The sequence below is a fragment of the Scleropages formosus genome, chromosome 9 (assembly GCF_900964775.1).
Source record: "Scleropages formosus chromosome 9, fSclFor1.1, whole genome shotgun sequence".
NCBI classification, from domain to species: domain Eukaryota; kingdom Metazoa; phylum Chordata; class Actinopteri; order Osteoglossiformes; family Osteoglossidae; genus Scleropages; species Scleropages formosus.
The window spans coordinates 5,152,431-5,173,609 of NC_041814.1; the positions used below are offsets into that span (position 1 = coordinate 5,152,431).

Sequence of the window (21,179 nt, forward strand, 5' to 3'; positions counted from 1 at the left end):
TTCAGTGTCAGCACATTGGGCCTGTGTTAAACCATCTGCTTTAAACTATCCATATCTCAGAATGAGGACCTGTTTTAAATCTTTAACTGAGACCTTACTAACACATGGACACATAGCTATCGACATAAATCAGCTAAGGAATCCAACACCTGGCACCCTGCTTCACAGCAGGTCACATACTCTTATACCAGTCCCTTCACCACACACAAAAACACACAGAAATATTGTGAAAAGTGGTCATTTAAAATCTGAGGACCATTCCAGAATGAAACATTTACATGCAAATGAACACATGATTTTGTGTTTTATGGCAGAAAGCAAACATTCCAAACTTGGAGAAACTTGTCATGTTCAAGTAATATTACATTTAATTGTATTACATACAAAGTCATGTAAACTGCAATAAATATTTTTTTTTCCAGATATTTAGCTAACTTTTCTTGTTAGTCTTTTCCTGTTGGGATTTCTTTCTTTCCTTTACTCCTGAAGAGTAAGATAGGTTTTTGTAATGTTCTGCAACCTGGCTGAGTACTATCAGGTGTCCGGGATCTACAACCTATACTGGCAGAAGGAGCAGTCAGACTATTCTAAGGTCTTATTCATTGTTAGGCCATGGTATTACCCACTGTCTGTATTGCTCTAACAAAACATACATTTTTTTTACCTATGTGCTGTTTCAATTCAGTTACTTGTCTCTGGTCATATCCATTGTGGTCTGTTTCTGCATCAGAAAACAATTCCTCTAAAACTGAAAGTATTATTCAAACCCTTGACGTAGGCAATTATTTTGTAACTTCTCTGCAGACTCGCAGGTTTCTAAGTACGATTGATGTGATCCATTCTTTGGTGACCTGAGGGAGTAAATACTGAGCTTTCTTTGTTCCTGCAACTTGTTCTCTGTTTCCAAAACGTTCTTATTGTTTCCTGCAGTTAGATATTAATATCAAATAAGTATTTCTACCAAGCCTAAAGTAATTCTTCAGCACTGATTTGTTTTGAACTTTGTTGCAGCATAGTTATCCATGGCCACAGGGTTAAATATGGGAACAAGACCTTTCCCTTTTTTTCAAAGAAAACACAGCTGTCCAAAAAAGGAGATGAGAGCTGCAAGTTGCCGTCCAAGTCATGCCTTAGAAAGGCTTTGAATAAGTGGTTTGGGTGAGTGTGCGTGTCTGTGTGTGTGTGGGGGGGGGGGGGTGTAGTGTGGAGAGTGGAAGGAGGGGGGTCATCGGAGACTACGGCTGCCTCCAAAACCCCCAGTCAGGTTTTGTTGGAGTTTAAATCATTGACGGCAGTCCTAGGTTCAAGTCTGCACCTCCTGCTATCCCTCTCGCTCACTCTCTCTTTCTCGCTGTCTCCCTCACTGCCTCTTCCTGTAAATTTCCTTCCCACACCAAAGCTATCTCCTCACATACTGACAGAAAGCACTGCATCGTGTTTCTTTCATTTTACTTTAAGTGGTAAGTCCCCCCCAACCTCATCAGTCACAATGGAGGCCATCAAGAAGAAGATGCAAATGCTGAAGCTGGACAAGGAGAATGCCATCGACCGTGCTGAACAGGCCGAGACGGACAAGAAGGCAGCTGAGGACAAGTGCAAGCAGGTGAGGCACCATAAAAAGTGAACAGATGAGCTGAACATTACTGCATGCAAATTCCACACTGGCTGTGATAAGTGTGGTACATCACTTTCACGACCAATGATAAAGTGCACATTTTGTCAAAAGACCCTAATATGTTATGGTTCCTGCTAGTACTACTACATACTGCCTGACTGAAAAAATTTGTGTACACCAAAGGCCTTATTGAATGCCAACGCTCTCATCTGAAAGTGATTGACTGCTTTCATTTAAAACACAGATCCAACTCACTCTCGGACAGCTTCTCTGTTTGACTCTGCTGAAAAAAAACATTCTGGGTGGTCTTACAAGCTTGTTCGTTGCAAAGACAAACAAATAACATATACATATATAGATATTCAATCTGACTAATATGTTTATTATGATAAACTTGTTCAGTTTGGGATGTATGCCCAAGGTAGAAGAAATGGTAACTTTGCTAATGATAAAACAAGGGCTTATTAGTAAAAATTTCATACTAAATAACTGCAATCTTGGAAAAGCTTGCCCCATTTCATTTAAAAGGTTGTTTGGAAAAATCAAAGTATGTAATATTGCCAACAGTGTCCAAAACTAAGCAAAGAATTAAACTGATGCTGACTGCTAAACTGGCATGTATTTCAGATAACCTTCTAAACAGGGTGAGCGTATCTCAAAGTAATGTGACAGTTGACAGAAAACAGATTCAGAGCCCTTGACATTCAAGCTCATAGTACACTTGGGTGGATACATTATGAGTAAAGCAGTATATGTGCTTTAAATCACATTATGTTGACTAGAGCCTTTAATTTCTACACTTCCATAAAAATGGATTTTCACTCTTTGTGCCTCTTTTTAGGTAACCCTGACCAGTCTGAAAAACACAGTTTGCCAAAAATCCCTAGAATTGAACAGGGAATGCACTTTACTGAGGATCATTTATGACACAGAACACTGAAAAACAAGGATTTGTCAGAAACTGTCTTTGGCACATCTGGTGAAGATCAGGATCAAAGTTTCCATTCCTGATGGCTAAAGTGACAAAAGTCAGGTCTGCTCAGTTCCTGGGCATGGCCCAGTTCCTTTACCCTTGAGGGAAATACCAAAAAAGAGACCAACACCTCTGGTCATGAGTGTTACAATTCATCTGCTTGACAAGTGTCTCCATCAGCATGAGTTGGGAGGTGTCACTTGTCTCCAGCTCCCCACTACACTGCTGTTATTCTTAGCCATTGTAAGATATCCTCTCTGGAATTCGAGGGCATAATCAGTACCTCTTCAGGGTACTTGTATGGGAATGGATCTTGAGAAAAAAATGATCTGCTCTTGCACTGGTCCACTGAAGAGATTGTTAAAATGGAATAAAAAGATATCAGTTGAGAAGCAGATCCAGTAGCTGAGATAGCACAGGGAAAGATGTAGTGTTACATAATCTACCTCTAGCTGAAAATTGGAAAAACTTCTAAAGTTAATTGGACAATGAAACAATGTTCATAAAAAATAGTTGTGATTTGTCTGAAATATGTGTTTTAGCATGCAGCAGTGGCTTACGTGAATTCTAGATGTACTCAAGCGAGGGTCATCGCCATGAGGCTACTTTGTTTCTGGCAAAGGATACAAAGAAAGATTATTTGCTTCATTGACGGATGTGTGCATTGAGGACAGATTGGTTTGTATAGTTTTAGCCCCTTTCAGATTTACCGCTGGGAAAAAGCAAGAATTAATATACAGCTGGTCCCCAATTTATGATGGTTCAATTTATGATTTTCTTGACTTTACAATGGTGAGCTGGCAATAGACATTCAGTAGAAACCATACTTTGAATTTTGAGTTTTGTTTTTTTTCCAGGGAAAGCTATATGCGGTGCAATACTCTCCAGGCAAAGTGGGGCGCGGTGGCGCAGTGGGTTGGACCACAGTCCTGCTCTCCAGTGGGTCTGCGGTTCAAGTCCTGCTTGGGGTGCCTTGTGATGGACTGGCATCCTGTCCTGGGTGTGTCCCCTCCCACTCTGGCCTTATGCCCTGTGTTACTGGGTAGGCTCTGGTTCCCTGCAACCCTGTATGGGACAAGTGGTTCTGAAAATGTGTGTGTGTGTGTGTGTGTGTGTGTACACTCTCCAGGCAAAAGGGGATGTGGTGGTGCAGTGGGTTGGACTGCAGTCCTGCTCTCTGGTGGGTCTGAGGTTTGAGTCCTGCTTGGGGTGCCTTGTGACAGACTGGTGTCCTGTCCTGGGTGTACCCCCTCCAGCCTTATGCCCTGTGTTGCTGGGTAGGCTCTGGTTCCCTGTGACCCCATATGGGACAAGCGGTTCTGAAAGTGTGTGTGTGTGCGCTCTCCAGGCAGCAATCTGCATCTCCCAGTCTGCTACGTGGTTGTGTCTTGTGCATCCATAATGTCACAGAAATGCCCATCTGTGTCTCCTGCTATTGGTGGGAAGAAGAGGAGAGCAATTACTCTTGAGGAGAAACTCAAGATAACTGCCCAGCATGAAGGCGGAAAGCCCACAATGGCCATTGTACATATGCTAGGCTACGATATTCTGCAGTTTTGGTGGATTAAATGCATTTTTGATTTACAAAATTTTCGACTTATGATGGGTTTCGCAGAACGTAACAAATTCTGAGGTCAGCAATTCATGAACCTCTTAAATCCACCCAAACTTAGGCAAAATTATTCATCCACAATGTATGCAGACTTCTGTGAAACAAAAAAGTAGTGCAGATACTGGTAGGGCATCACAGTAAGTCTTCCATCATCACAACCAGAAATGCTTTGTCTGCCACAAAACTAGTGTACGCTCGTCACCAAAGAATGATGGAACATGTAAGGCAAACTGGAGAAACAGTGCATGAAACAAAGATATTCAGTAAAGAATTGTGTGCAGAGAGCTTTTTTTGTCTCAAGTACACTTTTGTGTTTTTTTAATTTAAGTGGACCAGTAGTGCTCACCCTTTTAATACTAGTATTGTACAACGTATTTAATTGTATGTGATATGAATAAGGTCTGCAAAGACCTCTCATAATTTGTCAGATGGTAGGATTTTACATTATGATTCCTTTGTGTAGAATCCTGAAAATAACTTACTTCAACTCTTCTGAAAAAATGTGTGGTTTTCCTGAGTCTCGTTGCAAAATATTGTATAATACATATGAGCCAAGTCAGCACTGAAAAATGACAGCAAAGCTGTAATTTTCAGTATCACTCAGTGTTTCTTATGTTTACATAGCTAGGACTGGCTAAGGGGTTACAAATGGAAGTAATTAATAGGTGGTCAAACATATTGCTCGCTCTTTCGTCCCTGTTCTGAATAGCTCTGAGAAGCTGACATGTCCTTTCAATGTCAGTTCAAATAGTGACACAGCCACGTTATAGGGAGTACTGCTTCACAGTCATGCATTCCAACACTGATCTAAAGCAAACAATCTTCTCAAGTATAAGAAAGGAATAAGGTCATTTTTTTCTATTTAGGAATGCCACATTGTGTGTCCACTTAGCTTTTGTTTTTGTGAATGGTTGGTTCCAGAAAAATCTGAACTTAATTCTCAATCAGTTCTGACATCTGGAAACTATTGGGATTGTGACAAAACACAAATATCGTCTTTGCATTGTCTGGGTCTTGAGTCAGATTGAATAGATTTTGACTCTGCTTTGGAACAGCTGATGCTGCAGCTCACACCACTAATCTTTGATGTCTCTCCTTCTAGCTGGAAGAGGAGCTTCTTGGCCTGCAGAAGAAGCTAAAGGGCACAGAGGATGAGCTGGACAAATATTCTGAAGCCCTGAAAGATGCTCAGGAAAAACTGGAACTGTCTGAGAAGAAAGCCGCGGATGTAAGTTTGTGTAGCTTTAGAGATGCTTTGACAGTTTGTCATAACACACATGTACCATATCAAAAGGGTTAAACTGGTTCCTTCCAATGCACACCAAAGGAAACGATTGTAACCATGGGAAATAATGGTGAATCACAATTATCTTTACTAACTTTCAAACCCAGAAAAAAACTATTACTCAAAGTGCTTAAGGTACTTCCCATATTCAAATTATATTTATGCTCATTGACACTGCACACAGTTTTCTCCAAAGGGAAATACATGTCAGAGAAAAAACAAGAAGTGCATTACATCAGCATACCTTGCAAATACCTTAATGTACCAAATCATAGTAAATAATATCATTCTACAGGGGGTGCGGTGGCGCAGTGGGTTGGACCACAGTCCTGCTCTCCGGTGGGTCTGGGGTTCGAGTCCCGCTTGGGGTGCCTTGCGACGGACTGGCGTCCCGTCCTGGGTGTGTCCCCTTCCCCTCCGGCCTTACGCCCTGTGTTGCCGGGTAGGCTCCGGTTCCCCGTGACCCCGTATGGGACAAGCGGTTCTGAAAATGTGTGTGTGTGTGTGTGTGTAATATCATTCTGTAACACTGCATATTAGCTGAACAGATCTTTCTAGAACTTGGTCAGTTAATAAAGCTGCCCCTACCATCTTTAAACATATTTTGTGCAAGTTGAGCCCAAAAGATAAGACTTACTGCTTAGTCATGAAAGGTGTAATCCAGAAAATCCTGCTATATGTGTTAAGCAGCATAGCACTGAGGTCTCGGTTTTGATTACATATCTTCTATTTAAACTCTTTTAGTTTTCCTTTCGATGTGCACGGTCAGAAGACTATTTCATTCCTTTCCCTGTGATTATACAATCCTATATCATCCTGTATTTCACCGAAAGTGGAATTAACTTATTAAAGCCCAAGCCATGTGAAACAGATGTTAATATAAGACAAACAATAAATTTGTTTACCTACAAACAGAACAAACACTTTATCCCATCCATTGTCAGCAACCGCTTGTCCTGACCAGGTCTCGGCAAGCCGAGGTCTTTCCCAGTGGCACGAGGCCACGCCCAGGGTGGGATGCCAGTCTGTCGCAGGGCACCCTAGGCAGGGCTCGAACCCTAGACCCCCCCCATGGCGGGCTGAACCTGCCCCATCACACCCCCCCCCCCCCCCCACATTTTATCTCAGTTTCTGCATGTACAGTATGCATCTAGTTAGTTTTACAGTAGTTTGGGAAACTCCGGGTACAACATAAGAAAAGTATTACTCTTCAAAAAAATCTCGTCATTGAAAAAACAGTGCATTGTCTTCTGTGTGTGGTACAAGATAGAAAACAGATATATCAGATACAGTAATTCAGTGCCATTCTCTGTAGTGTTGTTTTTAAAGTATGCCCAAGGCTCTTGGCCTCAAGCCATCAATGACAACAATGAATTCATTCAACACTTTGATTCAAACTGCAAGGGGAAAGAAAAGGTAGGGATACGGGTGCATAGCAAAGTTTACAGGGAGGGTGTGTGTCTTGTGACGAAAGGGCCAGTTCTCAGCCCCATTACAGATAAGGCCATAGAGAGGAGGCAGCCTAGACTCTGTGAGGTCTGCAGCCGTCCAGGAATTCCAGGAATGCACCTAAAGCAAACAGAGAGCCCCACACGCCTGCACTGCATGAAATCAATATTCACCACTTTTCCGGTGGGTGAAACAGAGAACCAGATTTCCCCAAATTCCTTCCCACAATTCCAGTTCAAGCATCAACTGACTACAGCTTAAAAACTGCCAGTTTTGCAAAAAAGAAAAATCACCACAGTTTTTGCACAATTGTACATCCGATATTAAGACTGCACACATATATATTTAAATTCTGCATATATTCAAATTTGAAATAATCAGATTTGAAAGACGGAAAGAATAAAATGTTAACGATTTCAGAGGGTAGCATAGGGGTTACTGCTGCTGCCTTTGAATACAGAAGTTGCAGGTTTGAGTCTCACCTTTAGCTGTAATATCCTTGAGTCCTCCTAATATCCATCCTACTTACCTTAAAAAGTTGTTCCTGTTAAAATTAGCCATCTGTATAAATGGGTAAATAGCTGTAAGTTACTTTGGAGGTAGGTGTCAGCTACATGACAAGATCATTAAGATGATTCTTAATGTAATGTAGAAGTTTGTATTCTTTGGGTTCTGAATTTCTTCAGTTTCTGACACAAGTTTGGATAGTACTCCAAAAACTGTGTGGCTAAATTCAGGCTGACATAGAGTTCTGAGTACTATCTGGCTATGCGTAAAGGAAAGACAATATTTGGTTGAATCTCCCCGCCTACATTCCACTCTGCTACACAGCCAATCCCTCAGCAGAAATGTGAACTGTAGCTAGATAAGACTGGTTATAATAGACCTTCCTGTGTTTAAGAGAAGACCGGTTCAAACCACAGGGTAAAGGGGATTTGACTTATAAATAATCAGAATCAGAATGAGCTTTATTGCCAAATATGTTCACACATACAAGGAATTTGTCTTGGTGACAGAAACTTCCACAGCACAGACAGAAAGACAGTGACAAGGCACAGATGAGAAGATAGAATATGGGAATAAAGGATAAAAAATATAAAGTACACAACATACAAAAATAGTCACTAGACATTATATGTATATGTTCTATACACATGCAAGGGAATGTGAGTAAGGGATATGATGTGATAAATAGATATAATTATAAATATTATAAAAAAGCTTGTAAATACATTGTGGCATTCACTGTACCTGAATGAAACATTTCCAAAAACAAAGCAGATGCTGGGGCACTTTGGATGGGGTATAAGAACTTGTGGGATATTGAATGGGGACCAAAATACACATGGTGCCCAAGAGAAGTAATATGCAGATCTTGGGGGTGACAAATTAGGCTTCTTTGAATGCTGGGGAGACCCTTGTTGGAGCTGTAGACTATGGCTTTGGACAGAACACCCATGACTACAGGTTCACTTCAAATGAAGATACTGATCTGATAGCCTTCAAAAATTATATGCCATTAATGAAAATTAACCACTGATATCTCAGAAGGATGAAAAATTGATCTTGAAGCAACAGACATTACAGTAATGCTGGTAGTGTAGTGGTTAAAGCTACTGCTTCTGGACTCAAAGGTTGCAGGTTTAATTTCTACCTCTGGCTCTAGCACCCTTGACCAAGGTGCTTAAAGCTGCTCCAGTAAAATAATCCAGCTGTATACATGAGTAAATAACTGTAGGTAGCATAACACTGTTTCTTTGGAGAAGCATCAGCTAAATGAATAAATGATTATTTGTAGCTTACATGTAACAAACAATACTAAATTATTAACTTTGCAGCTCATCATTTTCTGAAAAAGCATAGTGTAGTGTATAATCTGTACATTCTCTATTTAGTTCACAATACAATAATATCTAGTGCTGCATTTCAGATATATATATTCTGAGGTGATATCAGTTCATAAACTGCAGTGGACTATTACCCAGCCCAGGGTGTATTCTGCTTAGCCTTGCCATCCGTTTTTCTGGGATAGGCTCTGGACCACCGCTACCCTGAACTGGACGTCGTGACTGAGAATGAGCGATCAGTTCCCAAATCGGCACCAATCCCCTTCATTCGTTGTACCCAGAAGTCAAGTTGTTTTCAATCGTTTGCACACAAATCCAAAATCTCCATAATTTCTTAGCGTTTAATTCCTAAAGGCGAATTAAGGCTGATGGGCGTTAAGTGCCTCTGTCGCAGTGACCAAAGTGCTTCGATCACATCCCGTTCCATTGCAGCTCGTCGTCATCTTCCGCCGAGAAATGCCTTCGAAGCGACATCACGCGGTCTGGCTCCGCCCCACAATGAAAATGTGACGTCATGCAAAGCGCGCTTCTTCCCGGGATTGGAGGATTTAGGCCCAAGTCTCGGGAAGTGTGTGCCTTTTAATCGCCCCTTTCCTGAGCGGAGAGCCTCGACTCGCCCGCTTCGCCTCGCTCGAGTCAGTGCCGCATTCCACAGACCAAATGACAGACTGAAGGAACCTATTTTCGTACTTAGTTTCAGAAAGTAAACTGTAGGCTACTGACTTTAACTGAAGCTTAGAAAAACATCTGGGAAGCTACTTCTGACAAGCTATTCAAAATATTTTTGCACTTGAAAACTTAAAGTTTAGAGACCTTTGCCAACTTTTTGCACCACCCAAAGAATTATAATTTTTTTACAAACTGTATATACTATTTAATTTTGTGTTTTTTTAAATTTTGATACATTTTGCATTTTTCTATAAAACCTTAGTCTACTGTTAGTCCATATTTTTGTAGAATACTTGCGACGATGGCAGGTTTGAACTCTCTGGACGCAGTTAAAAGAAAGATCCAGGCGCTGCAGCAGCAAGCGGACGACGCGGAGGATCGCGCGCAGCTTTTACAGCGCGAGCTGGACAGCGAGCGCGAGCTGCGCGAGAAAGTGAGCATGCGCTGCCTTTCCCTTCCCTTCTCCGCTTTCTTCACTTTTTTCCATCGTTACTCTCGAGCTTTCTTCCTTTCCACGTCGACTACTGTGACAAAGAACTTTTTCTTCTTGCAAGAAAAAGTTAAGTGATTTAAAAAACTAGCTTTAGAAGGAATCAGACTATACGGGGGGGGGGGGGGGGATTCAAGCAAGGCGTTGGTCTGGAGAAAAAAAGGAAAAACGTGATGTCCAGAATTCCTACATGTCCGGCGCCTGCGCTCTCGTTTCTTTGTTCAGCTTCTAATTTGTTCTCTTTCAGACGTCCATTACCTCTGTACTTTATGATATGCGCTGTGTGTGAAGAACGACCAGTAAATCCAAAGAACTGGCACTTTAATTTTTAGTCAACAATTGTTGCCTATTCTGTTCAGGTTAAGATGAAGCAGATGTTTACACTTCTCAGTTCCTTCCTTGCGTTTGAAAATAGGGTTCAGCGAATAAAGTTACATTTTAAAATGCTCAAAAAAATGTAAATATGCTTGTAAAGAACATGTAAAATGCTTCAAAGTCCCTACCCTAAATTAGTTACTGATTTAGTTGTGTTACTGGGCTTATACTGTGAATGCAGTAGCAGAGGCAGCACTGCTGTGATGTTGTATGTCTTATGTGCACAAATTGTGAAGTTTTGCTATTTATTTTTATGTTGAAAAGATGGAAAAGCTGAAATCATGGAGAGACAGTTCATAACATTTATGACAAGGTATTGGTCTTTGGTAGGAAGGCTCGACACCCACTGACTTACTTTGTGTGAGCTGTTCAGTGTGTGTGTGGCTTTCTGTGCAATGTCATGCAAACAGTGCTAGGAATGTCCCTTGAGTTAACCCTCTGCAATTTCTGCCAAGAATTTATTAAAGTCTACAAAGCAGGGGAAAAAAGTCCAGTTAAATGGAGGATTACATGCACCTCTGTGGTGGATTATCTGCTTTTGAGGGAATTCTGCCGTACTCTGAATATAAAGCTTATCGCACTCTCTCTTTATTGAGTACTGCTCACTATCTTGCCCATATGATAAGTGCTATGGCACACCGTGTAATTTCCAAGGTTTAAGTAAGCTCTGAGTAATTCCTTGGAACACGTTCACTCAGTGGCACAGGGTACAGAAAAGAGTATGTCATTTCCTGTTCGGAGTACTCATTAGCAAATCTTACATTTGTACTTGCATTCTTGTGTTTAGCAGTAAAAATATTGCCATTCATGTAACTGACAAGGTTCTGTGTACTGTTGGATACCAGTTGTTCCTTTTGTTGCCCATCTGCTATTTGAATTAATTACTCTTTCATGTGTAAGTACAAAGTAGTGTTTTCTCCAGGGGGGTAGGGTTGGGAAGCACTCATATAATTCTTATGTGGGAAATGTTGGTTCACTGTTTAGATAAGGACCCCTCTTGACTTATATGCTCAGAAAGCTTTTTAATGCTGGGAGCGGTGGGTTAATGCTGTCCCAGTTCAACCTCCTCCAGGATCCAGCGCCCCTCAGGAGCAACCCCAGGATGCTGACTGCTTGATTCACTGCCACGCTTCCTGCCGTCTCTGCCCAGATGATCAGTCAGATAAACAGGGTTAAACAATTTAGCTGGACAGGAACCATGACCTGGTCTGGCTTACATGTTAGTAACCAGTCCTCTCTGGGTGTGTGGAACCTATTTATGATGTAGTTCACTGCAGTCATGTCTGTTAAGAGCTTTGTCCACAGCTTGTTGAAATGAGCATGTTGTGGCAAAAACACTTCACACTGCCTGTATCAAATTAAATTTAAAGGTCACATTGGAACTTGAGTTTGTTTCATTTACTTCTCTAGATAAACTTTTCTGGGCCTGATCCTCAATGCCTATGCAGATTTAGAATCAGAATCAGAATGAGCTTTATTGGAAATCTTACAAGAAGTCCTGAACATTTTAATGAGTTGTAGTGTGCATTTTATAAAAAACCGTGATGTGCACTGATTATTTGTTTTTTCTAATACCAGAAAAGTAATGTGGTAAAACTTTTTACGTTACTGAAAAAGTGGTGTGAAAGTAAGACAAAATACTAATGAGCTTTCTAATTCGCAAATACATTTGTCCTGTAGATAATATGGAAGGTATGCAGTGAGCCAATTGACTCCAGATGTTTTTTCTGTGTGGTTCCAGAGTATCAGATAGGCTACACTTGATGAAATCTTCTTCTTCCTATTTCCCACTGGGATGAAATATCTGTGAAAGTCAAATAAATTTAGTCTCAGTGTAGGTACAAGATAGATTTTTCTGCTGTTAGATAAAAGGAAAAAATACCCAGAATTTCCCAAGAGGACATTGGAAAAACTGCACTAGAATGGAATATCAGTAGACAAGCTGTGCAGGAATTTGGCAGCTTTATGCTTTCATCTCTTAAGACATTTGTGCTGAATACTGTGAACCTTCCCTCATTTCTTTACTTAGTGCAAACTATACATTAGCAGTTTGAAAAACGTTTAGCATTTGACTCTTTCAAAGGCCCTACCATGAATAGTTATGATGACCTTAGTTTGACCGCTGCTCCAGTCCTGCTGAGTATTGAGCAATCAGTGAAAATTAAGTTAATTATCTTAATGCCAAAAAGAAACAATTTTGTCAGGGCTATGAAAAAAATTATCACTTTTTTTGTTAGACTTGAATGCCCCCGGTTTGAATTCTTTCTTCGGGCAAGGTGAGACTTCTGTGTAGCTGGCTACAGATCTGTTTTCTATGGGGCGTGGTGGTGCTCGCTGAATGTAAATATGATTAATTCACTTGTTTGATATCCGCTGCCTTAGCTGGTTCCCATTTGCATTGATTCTCGTTGCAGAAATATAAATGAAGCATTTCCTAACATGATAAACCTCGTTTTACATACGGTATCTCCCCTTGACAGGGCTGCCTCTAAGAAGTACTTTGCATTTAATGTCTCGCTGTACAGATGGGATTGTAAGAGGGCAGGCTGAAGTTATCATTGCCGGTGTGGAACACGGCCGTAAAAACACAAGTCTTATGATTCTCATTAGACCACTGGGCCCAGTTTGAAATGTACTAATTAAATTCCTATTGCTTAATTTTTGCTCTCCCATCACTGACATATAGTAAGGGTCACTGAAGTAAGGGCAGGGGCAAAAACGTTATGTAATTAGGCCTTGTAGTAAGGGTTGTTAGGCTAATAAGATATTTGAGAGCGGTATTCACAATCTATCCCATAGGGAAAAGAGTGATTAGTCTCAGACTCTGGCCAGGCACTGATGACTCCACAGTCTCCCAGCTGTATAAAACCTCCAAGCGGCTCCAGTGTGCCCCCTGGACATCACTCTTAGGTGGAGTTCCCAGTCCTGAAAGCTGCTGCCCACAGTCCACTTGCTAACAAATTACTTTTTTCTTGTTAGGAATAAGACAGGAAAAGTGTTAGGTGAGGTACTATTAATCGTTTGTCTGGATTCCATTCATACAGGCTGTCTCATGTAGAATTAGGCTTGACTGCTTCTGCATCTTACTGACAGTCCACCACAAGTATTCTATGGAGTGCATTTTACCTTATATGGCCTGTCTGTTGGGGCACTGCAGAATGCGTTGAGTAAGGAAGAGGGTATGGCCTCAGAGGGTGTGTTTTGACCCTTCCCGGACTGCGGGAGAGGGAGTGAGAAGAGAAAGAGAGGATATGGTGTGGGTAGATTTCCTGTTGTTGTTTTTTTTTCTTTGAAATATTTTCTTTCTGTTCAGAACATACTTCCTTGAGGTCAAGCTACAAAACTACTTCTAATTAACGGATGGTATATAATCATGAGGGGGGTGCGGTGGCGCAGTGGGTTGGACCGCAGTCCTGCTCTCCGGTGGGTCTGGGGTTCGAGTCCCGCTTGGGGTGCCTTGCGACGGACTGGCGTCCCGTCCTGGGTGCATCCCCTTCCCCCTCCGGCCTTACGCCCTGTGTTGCCGGGTAGGCTCCGGTTCCCCGTGACCCCGTAAGGGACAAGCGGTTCTGAAAATGTGTGTGTGTGTGTGTGTGTGTGTGTGTGTGTGTGTGTATTTTCTTTCTGTTCAGAACATACTTCCTTGAGGTCAAGCTACAAAACTACTTCTAATTAACGGATGGTATATAATCATGAGGGGGGTGCGGTGGCGCAGTGGGTTGGACCGCAGTCCTGCTCTCCGGTGGGTCTGGGGTTCGAGTCCCGCTTGGGGTGCCTTGCGACGGACTGGCGTCCCGTCCTGGGTGTGTCCCCTCCCCCTCTGGCCTTACGCCCTGTGTTGCCGGGTAGGCTCCGGTTCCCCGTGACCCTGTATGGGACAAGCGGTTCTGAAAATGTGTGTGTGTGTGTATATAATCGTTATTTCACATGCAATTTCAGGATATTTCCATCATAATTTTTGCAAGCATTCTTCCTCTTTTTCTTAAGAAAACAAAGCTAGTTGGGGGACATGAAACAAGTAATTTGTTTTTGCTAGCTTTGTAATTCCCCAATAGACCGGTGTCCTGTCTAAGGTGTGCCCTGTCTAACCTTGTGCCCTTTTGTTTCAAGATAGGGTCCAGACTATTGTGACCCACACCAAAGAAAAGCATTGATCTCTAGTGAGGTTTTGAGTAGTTTAGTTCAGTGCTAAACTAGTACATGGTATGCAGTAATACTCAGTAACTGGCTCACAGGACTGTTAATACAGTTTTGGTGTAAACAAACATTTTAACTTTAATATGTTGTGTTTTTTCCTTTGGTTTCTATGCATCAAATGAATTATTTTGCTGTGCTTTTTTTTAATCTATTCTACTTGTGAGCTGGTAGTTGTCTCCCCCCGACCGCGTGCCCAACAATCACACCTGTGCCTAGTCAGGGAGGCAGAGTATAAAGAGGCTGCCCGGACACTCCACACTGCGGAACCTCGTCTAGAGTAGACGCAACTCACGACACTCGCAAGAAAACCTCTTTCCCTCTTTCCTGTCTTGTTTCCCACTCCTTACCCGTCCTGTATTTCCCTTGATTGGTTTCCCAGTTCCTCGATTCTCTGCTTTGTGACCTCGGCTCTGGTTTTGCCTGCTCCTCGAAACAATGTACCACGATCCTGCCTGCCCCCGACTGTTCCATTGCCTGCCCCGCTAAATGAACACGGTCTGGCGTTTGGGTCCTTCGGCCAGTCCAGTTGTGAGAACGCTTTTTCTCCCCATAGCACTTATGTGTTGTCCTCCCCTTGCAATCTAGGAAAAAGCTGTAGTAGTATGACGCTCCGCTGTACACCCTGTGTGAGCACAGCGAGGGATTCCTGCTGTGAAGCTTATCTGTTGTCCCAGTCAGTTATCAAACAGCAATGCTATGTGGTTTTGTATAGCTGCAGCACCGGTTTTGAGTGATTTTATCATGCCAAGGTGTTTAAACAGTGCAATTCACCAGCTCACTAGTGCAACTTTTAGCTCATGAGAGCATTTTATTGGTGTGCTCTACAAATGACCGAATGATGGTCTCCCTGTGGTCCCTCAGTGCTTGTGCCAGAGCCCTGCGCGGAGTCTGTCAGTTTGCATGTTCCCATCTCGGTGGCCCTGTCCATTTGCTATCATTACTCTCTGTCATGATCGCTGTCAAGCTACTTTGCTTGAAGATGCTGTGGTGAAGTCTGGAGCAGGTAATAGCTTTAGAAAGACCTGGAATGCAGTCTTTGTCCACGGTTGCATATATGCAGGAAGGAGACAAATGTTCCAGATTGTCCTTTTTGAAAGCTACACTATTTTCATTCAAAGAAACCATTTTTGCATTGACTAGGAAATTGGAACTGGGGATTATAATATACACATACATTCTTATATGTGGTCATTAAAAATGTACAGTACTTGACGATTAACACACAGCATGAAAAGCTATCTCTGCATCTAGCTGTTCGGTATAGTTCAACGGCACATGAAGGAGTCAGTTATTGTTATAGACATATCATATTTGTGGCCTTCTTCCTATTCTGAGCTTGTATTTATTTTTTATTTGCACTGCAACCGCCAAGAAGTATTTATTCATAAATTTTTAAATGCTTAGTATTGAAGACTGGAGACAGCGTTAGTGAAACCGGCTTCTCTAGAAATTGTCAGGCTATGTACTTGTCAACTGTAGTATCTATATTCAGAGTAATAAAATATGTAAATTGTTTACTATTGCTGGTACAAGGAAAGGTAATTTTGAAAGTGAAGTATAATGCATAAGGTGTCAACGGGCAGCCCCCCGGTGTAACTTCTTAACTGATGTTACACACAGGCAGAGGGAGAAGTGGCAGCACTGAACCGCAGGATCCAGCTGGTGGAGGAGGAGCTGGACAGGGCCCAGGAGAGGCTGGCTACCGCGCTGCAGAAACTGGAGGAGGCAGAAAAAGCAGCTGATGAGAGCGAGAGGTCAGCGTGCAATGAATGCGAGGCTTGCAGTTAGAACACATTTGAGCTGTTGAAAAGCTCTGGCGGATGAGAATCTCTGTGTCCAGTGATGGCATGTTATCTTGTGCTTGCGCAGAGGCATGAAGGTTATAGAGAACCGGGCTATGAAGGATGAGGAGAAGATGGAGATCCAGGAGATGCAGCTGAAGGAGGCCAAGCACATTGCTGAGGAGGCTGACCGCAAATACGAGGAGGTTTGTGCTCGAAGCTATCCCTGCATGAAATGCACATGGTTGTTAAAAACCATCCTTCACTCTCGCTGACTCTCTGCTGCAGGTGGCCCGTAAACTGGTGATTCTGGAAGGGGAGTTGGAGAGAGCTGAAGAAAGGGCTGAGGTGGCAGAACTGTAAGCATCATAGATGATCCTCACATCACAGCATATCAGTGCATTGTAATGTATTACAGTGTTGTGCTGCATGTGTCCACAACTGCAACATCAACTCAGAAACATGGCCCTCAACCCTGATTTGAACTGGTCTTTACTGGTCACTTACATTCAGTGTGGCTGTAGAAGGCTTTAAGATTTGAAATATGCTGTGACTGAAGGTTTCAGATGCTGTATTATAATATATGTAACCATTATCAAGAAAAGAAATGCAAAGAGCAACTTTTTACTAATTAGTTGACATTTCTTACATTACTAGGAATAGTTTGTGATTATTTTTAGGTTGAACACATTGGGCCAAACTGCACCCAAAGTAAATTTCCTTCCGGGATCAATAAAAGTCTCATTCATCTATTCACTTCATTTTGCAGTGTCCAGTTAGACAGGCGAAAGTTGTTTCCTCTGCATTGTTGTTTTTTCTTTAAAGCAAGTGCAGTGATCTGGAAGAAGAATTAAAAAATGTTACCAACAACCTTAAGTCTCTAGAAGCTCAGTCTGAGAAGGTAAGTCTGAAATATTATGTGCTGATTGTGTGTGGGAGTAAACATACAGCTACATGTCTGTGTAAATTTTCTCTGTATTAGATGTGTTAAATAATTTGGTTTAGTCGGGAACTACACGTAGCCAGGTGAATAAGACCCTACAGATCCTGTAATCCTTTTGATGGGAAAATATTTGTAGCATCAGGAAACCAGCAGAGACATGTCTGCATTCCTTACCAGCAGGCCTGTTGCCAGTTGTACCACATGATTTTTTTTTCCACTGGTCACTTAAAGCGGTTGCTCTGTGCTGTTTAGATCAGTGTACTGCTCTTGGCTTGGACCACAGTACATTCCTTTCACACCAAATGCCAGTATTAGGTATTTCATTGAACCACACGAAAGATGATGATTATACAAGAGTGAGACTAGGTATTTGTTGAGTCCCAGAGCCTTGTATGTACCACTGGTCTCGTTTTACTGCAGATGAATAATAACCTTTTTTTTTTTTTTTTTTAAGTACTCAGAAAAAGAAGACAAGTATGAGGAGGAGATCAAGGTTCTTAGTGACAAGCTGAAAGAGGTAAACCGAACTGTTGATGTATAACATTGCTGGGAATATACTTCACAGACTAGTTGTGTTATTTATGCTCTTTATCTGTTCACTTATATTATGTCTTTGTTTAACCCAAAGGCTGAGACTCGCGCTGAGTTTGCTGAGAGGACAGTGGCCAAACTTGAAAAATCTATTGATGATCTTGAAGGTATGAAAGCAACAAAAGTTTTTTTGGGGGGTTGGTTTTAGAATATTGGATATTGGTTTTAGTTGCTTAAAACTGTGTAAAGGGACATTTAGTATTTATCTCTTTTGTTAGCAGCTGGTAATATAGACATGCTTGAGAGGACGATTTTTTTGTTTTTTGACAGCAGTACAATTTAATGCAGTTGATTGTGTGCTTCAATCGTTCATTGTTTTGAGACACTAGTGAGCAAGGTTAAAATGTTGCACCAACCCTGAAAGATTTCCTAGGAAAGAGGTTTTATTTGATTGAGATGATATGAAGTGTAGCCATAGTTCCTCCATGTGCAAAAAGAAATGTAGGTGTGGGTATCAGCACCAGCGACAGAGGGCAGGGGTGCTTTGACCTGATACTGTGACATGTATACCTTGTACCTTGCTGCAGATTACTTGCCTCCTCTTGCCAATGACCTGTCCTCTTTCTTTTCTTTGTCTTCCTGAAATCTCTCATTTTCCTGTTCTCCATCGCTTGCGGCTTCCTGGCTTTTCCCCTCAACTGCTGCTGCTCTACTGCTTCCGGCTGATCTTTGACCTCCAGATGAACTATATGCTCAGAAGCTGAAGTACAAAGCTATAAGCGAGGAGCTGGACCATGCCCTGAATGACATGACATCCTTGTAGATGGCGCTCACCCTTCTGCTCTCTTTGGAATTACTGCTTTCTGCTCATTTCTGCTACCAGGCCTTATATCTCGGGGCTTCCTGTCAGTGACATGTGTCCTAGCCTCAGTGCCTTATTCTTGTCTCGATGCTCTGTGAGAGTGTCTGTAAGCACAACACTTTAATAAAAGAGTGCAAACCCTTTCATTTCTATCTCCATATAAAAATTGACTTCACTAGCTAATTTTTTCCAGTGTCTCACACGTGACTTTGCTTTAATTTGTGTTTGAGTTCCATTTCATTCATCATATTCACTGTGCTACCTTGCTTTTAGTGTTTGCACTCGTTGCAAGTTCTCTCCCGTCTCTTTCCAACTGTGCTAGTTTTATGCAGCTAAACCTGGAGGACCAGTATGTCAGTAGTGAACACATGTTGTATGTGCAATGCTGCATGTGCTTGACAAGCTTTTCACAAGCTGGAAGAAGCTGAACACTTTATTGAGAGGCATTATTAATTCCGCAACCCTGTATGGGACAAGCGGTTCAGAAGATGTGTGTGTGTGTGTGTGTGTGTGTGTGTGTGTGTGTGTGTATATATTAATTCGGGGATGGTTCTGTGAGACCTATATGTGTGGTCAGGCTCACTATTTCCCCTTAAAGTTAAGAATTTCATACCATATCATTTTTCCAGTCTAGTTTTGCTTAGTATGCTTAACCATTTTTCAGCCTGTGGTTTTCATAAAGTGCTTGTGAATAGTACCTGTATAGAATCACAATATTTTTTTCATAGTTTTTTTTTTGCATCTGGTATATTATATGTGCCGTAGCTAACAATTTTTGACAGGATACTTGGTGGAATTTCGTATTTTATGTGTCTTTAGGATTGGTAAGAGAAGTGCAGTACTTTGTATGAAAAATGTTACTTGATTTGTTTTGCAGAGAAATTGTCTAGTGCCAAAGAAGAGAATTTGGGAATGCATCAAGTTCTGGACCAGACACTGCAAGAATTGAACAGCTTGTAAAAATACAGAATAATAAGGAGAGGGAGAAAGAATTCCTGAAACATTCCATAAATATTCATTGTCATTCCAACTTTTAAGCTGCAGGGCTTTTTTCTCAGAAAAAGAGGGAATTAATCTTTCTTAGTAATATCTCCTCCGCCATATTTCAGATGAGCCCTTCCCTCCCCTGAGTCACTGCTTTCATTCTGTTACAGCACCACCAAATTATCAGATACATAACCCCTTCCACATTAGCCCCATATGAAAAAAGAAAAAAGTTTGCAACATTTATTTTTTTACAGATATCTTGTTTACACGCCATCGGAATCGCTGACATGGGGTGTGTTTGGTACTTCCTGTGAGAGTGAAGGACAGCTCTTGGAAATGCAGGAAGGACAAGCTGTTCTGTGCCTTCCACTGATGCAATTATTAGCATACCTTTCTGTACAAGTTTAGTTTTATAATTGGCATTACAAAATTGATTAAGGATGGGACATTGGTGGGCATTTTCTGGTAATAGTACAAGAAAATATTTAAATAAGATATGTTCTGTAAGTCAGGATTAAATGTAAAGACCTTTAGTTTGCCACACATGTGCATTATTGGTACAGAACATATGCAGCTTGAACCAAGTTGTGATCTCTACTCTTTTATTCCAAGATATGTCTTTGAGACCCACTCAGGGGTAACATGGATAATTCTGCATTCTAGCGTCTACATATTGAGTCACGCCACGTATTTATGCGAGTAAAAAGGAATCATGCCAGATCCAACTACGCACTGAAATCCCAATCTAGAAAAGCATATAAGAACTGTACATAGTTGATGCTGAGTTGTCCAGAACTGAAGGAGACTGACTCCAACATTGTCTGACCATCATTCTGTTGGCAACTTGACATTATAGCATACATTAGATCTTTTACACCAAGAAAAAAATACATCTTAATTTTTAAATGTTGTTTTTTTATTTCTTATATATTTTTTTTATTAAAGTGAGGACTCATGGACATTCTTGGATTATGAAACAAGTGCCTTACATTTGCCTCACTTATATGTATTAAACCATTTCACTTTCCCAGCTTTCAACCTAATAAATTTCTTTGAAAACTTTGTGCCTGTAGTTTGAACATCGACAAGTAACAGGAGACAGTTGACCAACTTTGGGTTATTTGGACCATTTCAGTGGGGAAATGTAGTCATTACAGCAAACATGTATGTACCTGGTTAACTTTTGGAATTTAAGGCACCTACTAGACAAAAAGAAGCAAATTTCTTTAACAGTGTTATCAACTGTCATACCTTTATTTAGTGCTACATGTAGGTGTACTGTACCCTAACGGTTTTATTCAAACCTTAGCATTTTGTAGCCAATAGTATAGAAGAAATCCTATGAAGGCTCAAGGAGGATGCTGCCAATTTGGTGTAGCGAAAGTAGCTGTGATGACGGCGTTATTGTGATTCTAATTTACTTAAAGGTTCAAAAGTGTTGCAAAAGAATGAAATGCTGCAGAGGTCTGTAGAAAGCAAAACTGCAGCGTACAATCGGCAGAACAGTATAACTATGAACTTACAGCAATACCCAAGAATGTCTTCCTTATGCAAAGGCAGCTG

General features: G+C 41.4%; 1 protein-coding gene across 4 annotated transcripts; it reads left to right on the forward strand.

Annotated features, from left to right (window-relative positions):
- The first annotated feature begins 1,254 nt into the window (after positions 1–1,254).
- Positions 1,255–20,630, forward strand: tpm4a (tropomyosin 4a). 4 transcript variants are annotated; one of them, XM_018745876.1, is made up of 9 exons: positions 1,255–1,603; positions 5,303–5,428; positions 16,133–16,266; positions 16,382–16,499; positions 16,582–16,652; positions 17,119–17,194; positions 17,691–17,753; positions 17,865–17,934; positions 19,507–20,630. In XM_018745876.1, exons 1-9 carry the CDS (start codon positions 1,490–1,492, stop codon positions 19,587–19,589), a joined length of 855 nt encoding a protein of 284 aa, XP_018601392.1. In that variant the 5' UTR covers positions 1,255–1,489; the 3' UTR covers positions 19,590–20,630. The 4 variants fall into 4 exon arrangements, with proteins under 4 accessions (XP_018601392.1, XP_018601395.1, XP_018601393.1 ...); XM_018745879.1 differs by lacking the exon at positions 19,507–20,630 and adding an exon at positions 18,508–19,305; XM_018745877.1 differs by lacking the exons at positions 1,255–1,603; positions 5,303–5,428 and adding an exon at positions 9,337–9,883.
- Positions 20,631–21,179: the final 549 nt, after the last annotated feature.

What these genes read in the sequence shown, in the direction of transcription:
- tpm4a (XM_018745876.1), top strand. Translation starts at nt 1,490, where the DNA reads ATGGAGGCCATCAAGAAGAAGATGCAAATGCTGAAGCTGGACAAGGAG. An exon ending in CTGAGGACAAGTGCAAGCAG is followed by an intron (nt 1,604 to 5,302) that starts GTGAGGCACCAT and finishes CTCTCCTTCTAG; the next exon opens with CTGGAAGAGGAGCTTCTTGG. An exon ending in GCAGCTGATGAGAGCGAGAG is followed by an intron (nt 16,267 to 16,381) that starts GTCAGCGTGCAA and finishes GTGCTTGCGCAG; the next exon opens with AGGCATGAAGGTTATAGAGA.